Source organism: Myotis myotis, unplaced genomic scaffold, assembly GCF_014108235.1.
Source record: "Myotis myotis isolate mMyoMyo1 unplaced genomic scaffold, mMyoMyo1.p scaffold_m19_p_8, whole genome shotgun sequence".
NCBI classification, from domain to species: domain Eukaryota; kingdom Metazoa; phylum Chordata; class Mammalia; order Chiroptera; family Vespertilionidae; genus Myotis; species Myotis myotis.
In genome coordinates, this window is record NW_023416390.1 from 16162389 (window position 1) to 16174571 (window position 12183).

The 12183-nt window shown below is 35.3% G+C and overlaps 1 protein-coding gene and 1 non-coding gene across 2 annotated transcripts in view; both read left to right on the forward strand.

Moving 5' to 3' along the window:
• The first annotated feature begins 467 nt into the window (after positions 1 to 467).
• On the forward strand, positions 468 to 623 carry LOC118662356. The gene has a single exon (XR_004969732.1). It is a non-coding gene; the product is annotated as a U1 spliceosomal RNA (small nuclear RNA).
• A 4091-nt stretch (positions 624 to 4714) lies between these two features.
• Positions 4715 to 12183, forward strand: part of CPS1 (carbamoyl-phosphate synthase 1) — a 113502-nt gene continuing 106033 nt past the window's right edge. Inside the window, exon 1 of the mRNA XM_036320019.1 lies at positions 4715 to 4999. Coding sequence (XP_036175912.1) covers positions 4874 to 4999 — 126 coding nt within the window. The 5' untranslated portion in view covers positions 4715 to 4873. The remainder of the gene's footprint in view (positions 5000 to 12183) is intronic.

Below are 12183 nucleotides of genomic sequence, written 5' to 3' on the forward strand. Positions count from 1 at the left end.
TACCAATTGGATCTTAATGAATATGTCTCACTTGATTGGATTTCCAAAGATTTCAGATTATTTAAAAAACACATCATCTAACAGCCTGATATCTATCTATTGTCATTATTGATGAATCTTCTCCTTGGTCAACTTTATATGAGGAAATTTTCTACCAGATTCTCCTAGTTTTTCTGATGGGAGAAAATATATGCCTTTTATGTGCATACAAATCTATACCCTTTCCCCTCAAAGAGTAGCCTTTTTTGTCCATATCCTCATTTAAGACAGTGCCCCTTGTTACATTAAGCTAATACAACTCAGAATTAACCACAATAATCACTTCTACCTTTTATATTCCATTTTCATGCATCTATGCTCAAACACAAAAGATAGCTTTCTTTTTTTGGAGGGTTGCTTCACCTTTTACTCTGGATTTATTTGCTTTCCAGACATACCTTGCTTCTTGCTTTAAATTTACCTCTTTAATACTTACCTAGCAGGGGAGATAAAATGATCACGAAGGTGGTTTTCTCAGGGCGAGGCTTATCCATTGCATTCCAGATGTGCTGACCCCTGCGATTTCCCCAAATGTGGGAAACTCAGCTGCATAATTTGTGGTAGTAAGTGTGTGTGTGTGTGTGGGGGTGGGGGTGGGGGGGTTATCTATTTAAAATAGCCTTTCATGAAATTATTAATTGACTCTTTTCTTCAGTATCTTTATTTTGTCCTATGTTCACCTGACATAGTTTTATTTCCTTCACTTAAATAAACATCATTGATCAGGCAGAAACTCGGCATAGAGGAATTCATCCATCCCTTCCATCATTTCCCCAGAAGCGCCTCTTGCATGTTTGCTGTATTGAAGACGTTTTGTAGATGCATCATTAAGAGTTGTCTCTGGTTCATTACCTCGCAAGACACACTTCGAGAGGGCAGTTGGCAGTTTCTGTACCTTTAGAGAAGGAATAGCTAACACCAGTATTTTCACTTTATTCCAAACCGTGAGGCTTTTATTCCCTAGGATGAGCAATTTTTCCCAATTGGTAGGAGGCTACTCCTTGCTTATGTCAATGGGTTATCCAAATGAAGAAGAGACAAATATAGGCTATCAATCAGGTTGCTTTATGTTTCCTTTTAAGATGATTATTAACATAAATAGATTAATGGGAACAAAAATGTGGAAAAAAGAAGAAATACTACTAATTAAAAGCATATGAAAGTATGTGTCTTCATTAACAATTTAAATGAAAACAAATTATTGTGTTTTTTTTTTTTGTGTGTGTGTGTGTGTTCAAAGAAGCAAATAAAAGATAATACCTAATGTTGGTGAGAATGTATCAAAAGGGACACTCATATATTATGATTGATATCTACGTGGGCACACTTTCTTTGGAAAGAAATTTGGTAATATTTATCAAATATTGATATTGATATGCATTGTACAACAATAGAAACAATGAAAATGGAATATGTTGCAGCCATTTCAATTAAAATTTTAAAAGAACATGTAATGCCAGGCTAGCATGGCTCAGTGGTTGAGCATCAACCTATGAACCTAGAGGTCATGGTTTGATTCCCAGTCAGGGTACATGCCTGGGTTGCAGGCTCCATCCCCAGTGTGGGGCGTGCAGGAGGCAGCCAATCAATGGTCCTGTCTCATATTGATGTTTCTATCTCTCTCCCCCTCTCCATTTCTCTCTGAAATAAATAAAATATATTTAAAAAATAAAAGAACATGTAATAATATTGAACATACTTATAATAGTATCTCATGAAAGCCTAATGAAAGTTAATCACAGTTTTCAAAATTATGACCTGTGCATACAAATAAATGCTAAAGAAAAATACACTAACTTATTAGCAAAGGTTATGTTTGAAGGGTGGGCTATTATCTATTTTTCTGTATTTTCCAAATTTCTCTAATATCAAATGAAAATAAACACTACTTTGTACTTGATAAAGTACCATTTTCAATACTAGATATCCCAATGATAAAGTAATCAAATTAATTCTCTTAGGGATTTGGAAGGCTGAGTGCTTTCATTCCTCTAAAGAAATGATAAATTATGATGTTAGTGAAGGATACTTCTTTCTGTATATATATATATATATATATATATATATATATATATATATACACACACACACACACATACGCACACATACATATATACATATACATATTTATGTATAATCTTTCTATGTATATACACATATATACATATATTTATCTATATACTGGTATATATATTCAAGGAATTTTCCAATTTATGAAAGAAATAGAATAGTTTTTAGCATTAAATTAAAAACTACCAGAATGTTATTTACTTCATCAAAATTGAGAAAAATAATGTTTAGCTTTAATTTAGTTTTAATTTTTCTACATGGGATTGTGCAGAGCAAAGTAACCCAATCCTGCAACTATGATGAATGCTAATAGAAAAGTGGGGCTATAAATAAAATTTTGCTTTTTTGAGTGAGTGACTTATAAGATTAGAGAACCTTTAATGGCCTTGCTTTTACAAAACGCATTTCAAATGCATGGATTTCCTCAGCCCCTGTGTGTGCGTGGGTGTATAGGCGTCACCCTGTTTACTTGTGTGCAGCTTATGTGAGGTGAGAACCATGTAAATGCAATCAGAGGGAATAATATCAGTTCAAATTAAAAACACTTTTTAAAAACATGCTTTGAAAAAGTGTCTTTAATCAAAGTGAAACATTTTCACTAAATTTTTCATGTCAGACTTAAATGTCACTACCAACCAACTCATCCTTTTGGTCTATCCTAATGTAAACATCCTCACTAATATAATAATTTGTTTTCCAATTTGGTTGTAGATTTCAATCTGTTCCCAACTGTCATATTTAATAAAAGCACAGACAATAAAGGGAGGAAATATACTACAATGTTCATTGCATGAATACTTCTGGGTAAGGGGACCATGATCTAAATTTATTTTGCATTAAATTTTTTTAAAAGAATAAATAGATGCCATTTTTTTTCTAATTTGGGAAAGGCAAGTCTCTCTCTCTCTATCTATATCTATATCTATATCTATATCTATATCTATATCTATATCTATATCTATATCTATATCTATATCTATCTATATCTATATATATCTCTCTCTCTATATATATGATGAGACCAAGGCTTAATCTAGAATTGAGTCTTTAATTGTCTAATTTGGGAGTTTTCTTTCTGACAGTTTTTTCCTCCAATTCATTTTTTATCATCTTTCTTTCATATACATTTCACCTTTGTCCAAAGCACTTCTGTAGGAACCACAAACACTATTTATGGATTAAGGGCAACCATCTTAAGGCATGCAAAGTCTTCCATGTTATGATTTCTATTCACTTCCCCACCCTATACCTTGCATTTAGGCTTTCTTGGACGGTTCCAGAGCTTTTTAAAACATACGCCATAGGATTTCATGTTTTTATGCGGTTGCTCATGCCACCCCTCTGTCATTCTCCCCTCTATCTACTTGGTATACTCTTCCGCATCCTTCAGGATAACAGGGTTCAACACAATCCCACACTTAAATTTTATTTCACATGAACAAGGGAGTTTATCTATTTATTTATTTTCATTACATTTGGACACCCTACCATAACATTACCTATTTTATTCATTACTTCTGTACACTAGATTAGACTATTTTTTCAGTTTTCTATCACCAGGAGCTGTGATAGTAATTTGGATTTGGAGAGTGTTTATACAGGAATACAACAAGTAAGACAGATGATTGAACTTCAACTTAGTTCTTTTTTCAAAAACCCATCCTCATCCTCTACCCCCTAGTTGAAGCACTCATCCTATATCAGTAAAAGTTACAATCTCTGTCATTTTATGTCAGATTTTCCGTGTTGGGAGCTCCTAGGAGGGAGCCTTTATTCCTTGGCCTCCTTTGCAAAGTATCAAAGGAAAATGCTGCAGTATTTCCTGATCTACACAGACACATGACAAGTGAGAGCTTGCCCCCAACCAATGGGAACCTTTGCCTGCGGATCAACCATGGGATTGAAGGGCTAAATTATGAATTTCAACTCAGTTGAAACATGAATGCTCAAGTTTTGAGAAATTTATATGTAACATTTTAATAATTAAAAATCCTTTTTAAAAATTCAAATCAATGTTTGCCATTGTTTCCTACACTTACATATCTAACACTTGAGAGGGATTTAAATAGGCTGCTTTGCTCCAGCTGTGTTTTACTTACTATTACCCATTGCTTTAAAATTTGGAACACTTTATTAACCCAAAAGATCAAAATGAAGCAAAAACAATATATTTTACTCTCTATTTGTGGAGAAAAGTCTATTCTGACGTCTTTTTTGGCTTTATGTGATTCCCACTGTCCTTTTCCAAGCAGAAAATGCCAAGTCTTCAGGTTTCTTTAGAAATCCAACATTTTTTTTTTTTGAGGCAAATTAGGCATCACATCTAATACAAGTAAAAAGCCTTTGATCCTTGGCATTATTAGAAAGTTGCTACTCTTTAGGGTGAGATGCCTAAGGTTGTCTAGGTCATTCTATTCAGCTGCATAAGCAATTCCTTTGATGGATGACTGGTTTTCTACAACACTAGCGTTATTTCAGCAGGAGAAGGTAGTGTTTGATGTTTTGCAATTTGTATTACATGTCCATAGAACATCTCCGGGCATTACCTTGGGAGGAGGGGTTAAGAGAAGGAGGAGCTGTGGCTGAAGACATTTAATAACAGAATGAATGGAAATTCAAAGATCCCTGTGCAGTCAGCCCTCAGCACCTGACTGTACTCCCCTCTCCCCAGCTTTCTTTCCCATTAATTAAAAATATTGTAACAAAATTCTCATAAAATATATGTAATTTCATTTAATTTTAGTCACAAATCCACATCTTCAAAATGACGAGGATTTTGACAGCTTGCAAAGTAGTGAAGGCCCTGAAGACTGGTTTCGGCTTTACCAATTTGACTGCACAACATCAATGGAAAATTTCAAGACCTGGCGTTAGGCTCCTTTCTGTCAAGGTAATATTCTCATATTCATTGCTTCTGATAAAATTGTATGGGATATAGTTTAGTGTGAAGCAAATATCTGAATGTAGTTCTGAAATGTTAACTTATTAGTATTTACCATAGAACCTAGTGATTTACCTGATGCTTGTTTATATCTGCTCTGAGTAAAAATACAGCAATTTTCACACACTATAAAAGGAGGGTCACAATTCCGGTTAACATGTAAACTCTAAGTGTTCTGTTTAGAAAGAAAATATTTTAAAAGCTTTTAGGGCTCTGTGTGTGCCCAGACACTACTGCTCACAGTTTGGGTTCAAACGTGGGGTTGCTTTTATTCATGAGCCACATGACAGTGTGTTAAGCCCCCGTCCTATATTGTCTCACTGTAAACTTTTATCTTTTCAAATGTCTTCTTTTTTCAGAAAATGTTTGAAAGGAAAATATCTGATACTTGCAGATCTTCATGTAGACAATGATTTTCCCTTTTTCCTCTTAGCCCTTCTTTAGAAGGCCACATTTATGAGTTTTAGTTTGCAGAGTAAGACAGAGACAACTAGCAGCTGATGCTTCTGTTCCTCTGAGTGTATATGTAACTGAAGAGCAGGTCCAGGAAGGGAGCATTAAGTGCTCTTCCTTGCCCCCGCCCCTGAATTATGAGAGTTCACTAGGCTTCTGCTCCTTTCTGTACCTTTGTGAAGACATTTATTACCAGAGAAGTCTGAAGCTACTCCATGGGAACGTTGACAATGCAAATCTCCTGTTGTGAATATGAAGCTGGGAGTAATCTCAGTAGTTCTTTAGTAGTAAGAGCTATGAAAAGTGAAATAGGAAAAAACCCCTAAGCAATTTCTCTCAGTGGATATAAAATTAGGTTGTAATAGTTTTAAGTATTCTGCTTATACTTTATATGTCCACTGGGTTGACTAAAAGTCCTTCAAATGCTTCTACAGATTCTACTGCTTAGGTTGCTTCAGTCAGGACTCAATATGGTTGTAACTGAGTGACATCTGTAGGGCTTAGCAATGCCCATAGATTCTTATGGCCTCCACTGACAGGAATGGGGAAGGGACAGGAGTAAATGGGAAGGAAAAGAGAGAGACAGACAGAAAGAGATAGGAGGTGAGGAGTGAAAGGTGGGAGGTGAGGGTGGGAGAGGGCAGACAGACAGACAGACACACACACACACACACAAACACAAACACAAACACAGAGTGAGAAAAGTAAGTCAAGATCTCAGGATAAAGTATTAAAAAACTATCATTTTAAATTAAGAAACCCAGGAACAACCATTTTTTTATAAATTCAGTTTAGTTGTAACAAGAGAGCAGAAAGGACATATGTTCTAAAACAGCGGTTCTCAACCTGTGGGTCGCAACCCCTTTGGGGGTCGAATGACCCTTTCACAGGGCTCGCTTAAGACCATCAGAAAACACACATATAATTACATATTTTTTTGTGTGATTAATCACTATGCTTTAATTATGTTCAATTTGTAACAATGAAAATATATCCTGCATATCAGATATTTACATTGCGATTCATAACAGTAACAAAATTACAGTTATGAAGTAGCAATGAAAATAATTTTATGGTTGGGGTCACCACAACATGAGGAACTGTATTAAAGGGTAATGGCATTAGGAATGTTGAGAACCACTGTTCTAAAACATACCAAAGATACAGTGAGGAGCTATAAATTATGAGAGTATCTGGTTTCAGTTCAGTGTGAGTGACATGTCAAAAGTACTCATACCCTAACCAGTTTGGCTCAGTGGATAGAGCATCGGCCTGCGGACTCAAGGGTCCCAGGTTCGATTCCGGTCAAGGGCATGTACCTTGGCTGGGGGCACATCCCCAGTAGGGGGTGTGCAGGAGGCAGCTGATCGATGTTTCTCGCTCATCGATGTTTCTAATTCTCTATCCCTCTCCCTTCCTCTCTGTAAAAAATCAATAAAATATATTTTAAAAAAGTACTCATATATAACTTTAAAGAGAATAAGTAGTAATGAAAACAATATTGCTTAGAGTTAGATTGTGTTAGATATGCTGCTCTCAGGTCAATAAACATTGGCCTGGATTAGTTGCCTTTCAATGTCTTTGAAGGTCACTCTCCCCTTGGTAACAGAGGGTGGGTTAGACAACAGCAGTGACACACTTGCACTTTTTTGTGGCCCTTCCTTGCATAATTGTTTGTGGCTAATATTTACATAGCATACCTGCCAATAGACAGCTATATTTCACTTATGGGAAGAGCAACACATTTCAAGGTGCCCTTCATTTAAAAAGAATTTGATATGGCCGTGGTCAGTGTTGCTCAATGATTACAGCATCAGCCTGCTCACTGAATGGCTGTGGATTTGATTCCAGTCAAGGGCACGTACCTGGGTTGCAGATTTGATCCCCCGGCTCCAGATAGGGCGTGTGCAGGAGGCAACCAATTGAAGTGTCTCTTTCACATGGATGTTTCTCTCCTCTCCCTCCCTCCCTGCCTTCCACTCTAAAAATCAATAGGAAAAATATCCTTGGGTAAGATTTACAAAACAAACAAACAAGAAATAATTTGATATTAAAGGTATACATGATCAACCACTGTAAAATATTAAACCATGAAGGTTTTAGAAACCATAATCTCTTTATATTAGTAGTATAAGATGTTTGGTGCTCATTATTACATTCAGCCAATTGTAGTTGATCTGGATTCTAATCCCTCCTCTGCATTTATCAATGCTCTAAACTTGGTCAAGTCATATATTCTCTTCAAACCTAAATTTTGTCATCAGTGTGTGGAAATGATTCCTTAATCAAAGGACTGTGTGATCTTCACATATGATCAGTACTTAAAAATCTATAAAATACTTTAAAAGCAAAACTGGATACTTGAAAAAATAAATTCTGTCCTATGCCTTTCAGTAGGATTTAGTAGAGAATTAGATCAGAGTTTGTTCATGTTATTCATGGGCTACACATTCACAAATGACAAGATATATGATACAATTTCTCAAATACTTGTAGTGGTAATTTTTTCACCTTTGCCTTATATTAAACCTATCTTTAGGAAGATATTGCTTATAATGAATTAGACTCAAAGATTATGAAGCAAATATTTTTTCCACGATGGTGAATTCATTTCCAAAAGGCAAGAAGTACAACCTAATATCCTATTTCATTCATTCATTAATTCATTATTTCACAAGTAAACATGAAACTTTTATCCTGATAGTATGCAGATAAAAAAGTAAGTGGAAATAAATAGATAATGTAGATAGTCTCTGATTTCAAGAAACTTACAAATTTAGAATTCTGAGTTCACAAGCCTTGGAAAGTAGCCAAGAATTAATGATTTTGTTTTTACTTGCAAATGAATTTGGAAATTGAGGTGATTAAATTAGAAAGGTTAAGCTCCCTATGAATAGAAAAGGGTCCAATAAATACTGCTTCTAACATTAATCCACTTATTTTTAAAAATTGTGACTTGTGTTACAATTAAGACAGGGACCTAACTGTCCAAGTATCCTTGTCTCTGGCACTTCAGATACAAATCAGTCACAGGAATCATTATTGTCTTTGAAAGGTTTTCATTTTGTAAGATATTATATTCTGATTCTAACGTAGAAGTATCTATTTAGCTCAGCCTTGAGGAGCTATTGTGATTTGATTAGAATTGGCAACTACAAAAACTCCTACAATTAGAACCATTTAGTTATATTGTAGTAGCTACAAAGACATTCACAGAAAATAGATTTTATTGTTATATTGGAGCCTCTGTACATAGAAGAGGTGGGATACCGATATGATTATCACACACTTTAAAAAATAACTGTATTATACTTTTACTAAAGATAGGTTTTAGGACTGGATTCATCCAGGATAATCCAAATTATTAAAATAATAAATTAATGTTCCAATCCCAAGTGAGCTGTTGCAGAATTAGTTGGAATAGATGAGCGACTTTACATATTTTTGTTGGACAATATTTCTTTAAATTGGAGGTGGCCACTCTTTTGAACATTTTAATTTATGTACTCCACTTTTCATAGCCCTCTTTCTAAAGTATAGACTCACTTGTTTGTCATCAACAGATATTTTGAGCTTCTTGCCATGAAATCTTTGAGAAAAAAAATAGCTGAGCAGAGCTTAGACTAGGGTAGGGGAGTGAGATAGCTAAGGTGCAACGTGGAAGGAGGCTCTTGCTACCACCAGGACCAAGGATGCCTTTCTTCCATGCTGCACTTGAGGCACCTCACTGGCCTCATCCTAGTCCCAGTTCTGGGTCAGAAACCAAGGATTCAGGTGAGGGAAATGCCCAAAGAACTGGCACTAGTCTTGGCCTCAAGCTTCCCTCTCTTGCTGATGATGCCTGGAGTTTCTATTTAATCATGCTTAGCCAGACTTACTGCTGGTTTAAAGGCTAATTTAGAACCCACTTGTGTGGAAATAGAGAACATTCCTTTGCCCTCACATCTTCTTTAGATGTTCTTAATAGTTCTGATTTGTGCTAAAGGTTGGAGTGTAGTAGAATGTTTCTAATATCTCTCAAGGAGTGATCATACCAGAGGTCACTTCAAGGTTGTAGGAGTTTTCTATGTAAGACTGAACGTGCTCCATGTGACCAGTATTCCTCCAGGTTTCTACAATGACGGAGGGTTGACGACAGCTACATGGACCAGGGTCACACTTGGTGTTGGACTCTTCAGCCCTGGTGATCTCAAGTTTACACTTGATTTTCTTCATCTGCCCTAAGGAGTTCAACGCATGAAAGTATTTCCAACTCCCCTCTGTGCTTTTTTCTTTTAGTCCCAACTTAATAAGTGCTATATGATGGTCTTTAAAATTCCATAGAGAGCTTATTGCTTAATGTGAAGCTCTTGCCAATGAATCAATAGGGTTGGTGTATCACTAAGAATTTTACTGAGCAAGTTTTTTCTATGATGTGGAATTGAATAGAAGACCATTTTACTTTATTATTATAAAGTAAAAATTACCATATAGCATTGGAGATACCTCTAAGATTCAGAACATTGTACTACATAGCAGATGTTAATAAACCTACAATTTTTAAACATACTTTGTAATGGAATTTTTCTAAGTGCCATATTTTATTTATAATGAGAAGCATAATTGGAATAAAAATCACTTATAAATCTGACTCATTTGTTTATAAATGGCCAGAACATAGAAGTATTAAAGAAAATCAGCTTTGTGATTTTTTTCCCCCCTAACAGTGGCTGAAGTTTAACCAAAGGCAGATGACTGAATATTAACTTGGGATGTTGTAAGGCTTAATTGATTACTGCTGCTATAGTACTTTGAAATCCTGAAATGTTGACATTATAACTACAGCCAAGTCTCATTAAATATTCTAGAGAGCAAATTGTGCTGTAATTCTGAATTGTGAGTATCCATATTTTGATAGTGTAACTTAAAGAAAAAAAAATAAGCTTTCATGTGTCAATAGAGAACATTCCAAAGATTTTAGCTTTTTACCATATTACCTATGCAATAAGAAATTGAAATAAATTCTGGCTTTAAGCTTCCTTCTTGCAAATCTTGGATCAGATTTATTTGATTCTTAAGAGGATGAGTACTGACAGGAACTACTAGCTCAGAATCATGAGGTAAGCCAGAAATCAAACATATTATATAGCTTTAGGCCTTGGTGAAAACGAAATAAGCACATGGGGCTTCTACTTTTTCTGATATGCAAATAATTTACATATGCAAATAATTTACCAGACAATCTGACAGTAATAGAGTCAGATTCCCAGAGTAGATCATTTTTATTTTCACTACCAGCTTAAGAGGATTACTGTAGCTATAATGTTATATATTCAGATCTTTTATGAAACTTCCTGCTAAATTAGCCTGCGGCTTAGTCAGAGAAAGACAAGTGCTCTATGATTTCACTCACATGTGGGATCTAATGAAGAAAATGAACTAACAAGCAAAATAGAGATAAACTCAGATAGAAAGCACGCTGATAGCTGTGGTTAGGGGGTGGGTTGAAGGGAAGGTGGAGGGATTGAGAAAAAATGAAAAAAGAAAAAAACCCTCATGGACACTGCAAACAGCGTGGTGATTGCAGGGGGTAAGGAGTGAGAAGGTGGGGAGAGGGGAACTAGAGGAGGGTAAAAGGGAGATAAATGGTGATAGACGATAGACTTGACTTTGGTGGTGAGCACACAGTACAATGCACAGAAGCTGTGCTGTAGAATTGTGCATCTGAAACCTGTATAATTTTGTTAACCAGTGTCACCTCAATAAATTCAATAAAAAGAAAAAATAAATAAATTAGCTTGAGAGGCTTTGCATCCAGAACATTTTACTTGTGAATTCTCACACCCGGGGGAAGAAACAATGCTGTACTTCCCATTTCAGAGATGTGTAAGCACTGCAGTTAGCACAAGGACACAGGGAAGTCTGTTTTGTACAACTATACATGTAGCAAATGTGGTTAGAATTATAATTGGGCCTCAAACATCACATGGATCATTTTAATTTGGCATTTTTGTTACTGTGCTTATATATCTGAAGCCATAGTTGTTTAACTTGGCTTCAGACTGCTCTAAATCATTTCTCCTGTTGTAATTTTATTGCTTATTCAAAAGCTCATTTATATATTGCACTTTACCTTAATACAAAATAAATTATATTTTCCCTTTCCTTTTATTGGCTGTATTTTGAGAACACATTGTTTAAATCAAAGAATCAGTAAGGATTCTTGTTTTATATGGCCATTAGTAGTGCTTTAGGTAGGATATTTTAGGGCAATGCTGTTTAGAGTTGACATATTTCTTCCACTTCAACCAAAATATTGTCATGTGTTTGGAACAGAATATGCTGTTTTTCAATTTGTTTCTTTCTCATATATTCCTGCAAGTTCCACGTATGCAAAAGTCTAACATGATAGGTGTTCACCATAAGCAATCTTAGACTGCAAGGAAAATATATTTTTTGATTTGTCTCCAGTGTTTTGAACTAAAAGATCCAAAGAAAACTGATTCAAAGTAAAGAATCAATATCCTCGAAGCTAGCTCAGAATGATGCTGGGATGTGGAATGATAAATGAACAAGTGGATGATTTTTGATAACAATACCAAATGCAAAGGACAAGCCTAAGACAATAATAAACACAGGCTGTTTCAAAAACGTTTATAGGTTAAATTATACATTGTGTTTTAATGTTGACTATTACTTCC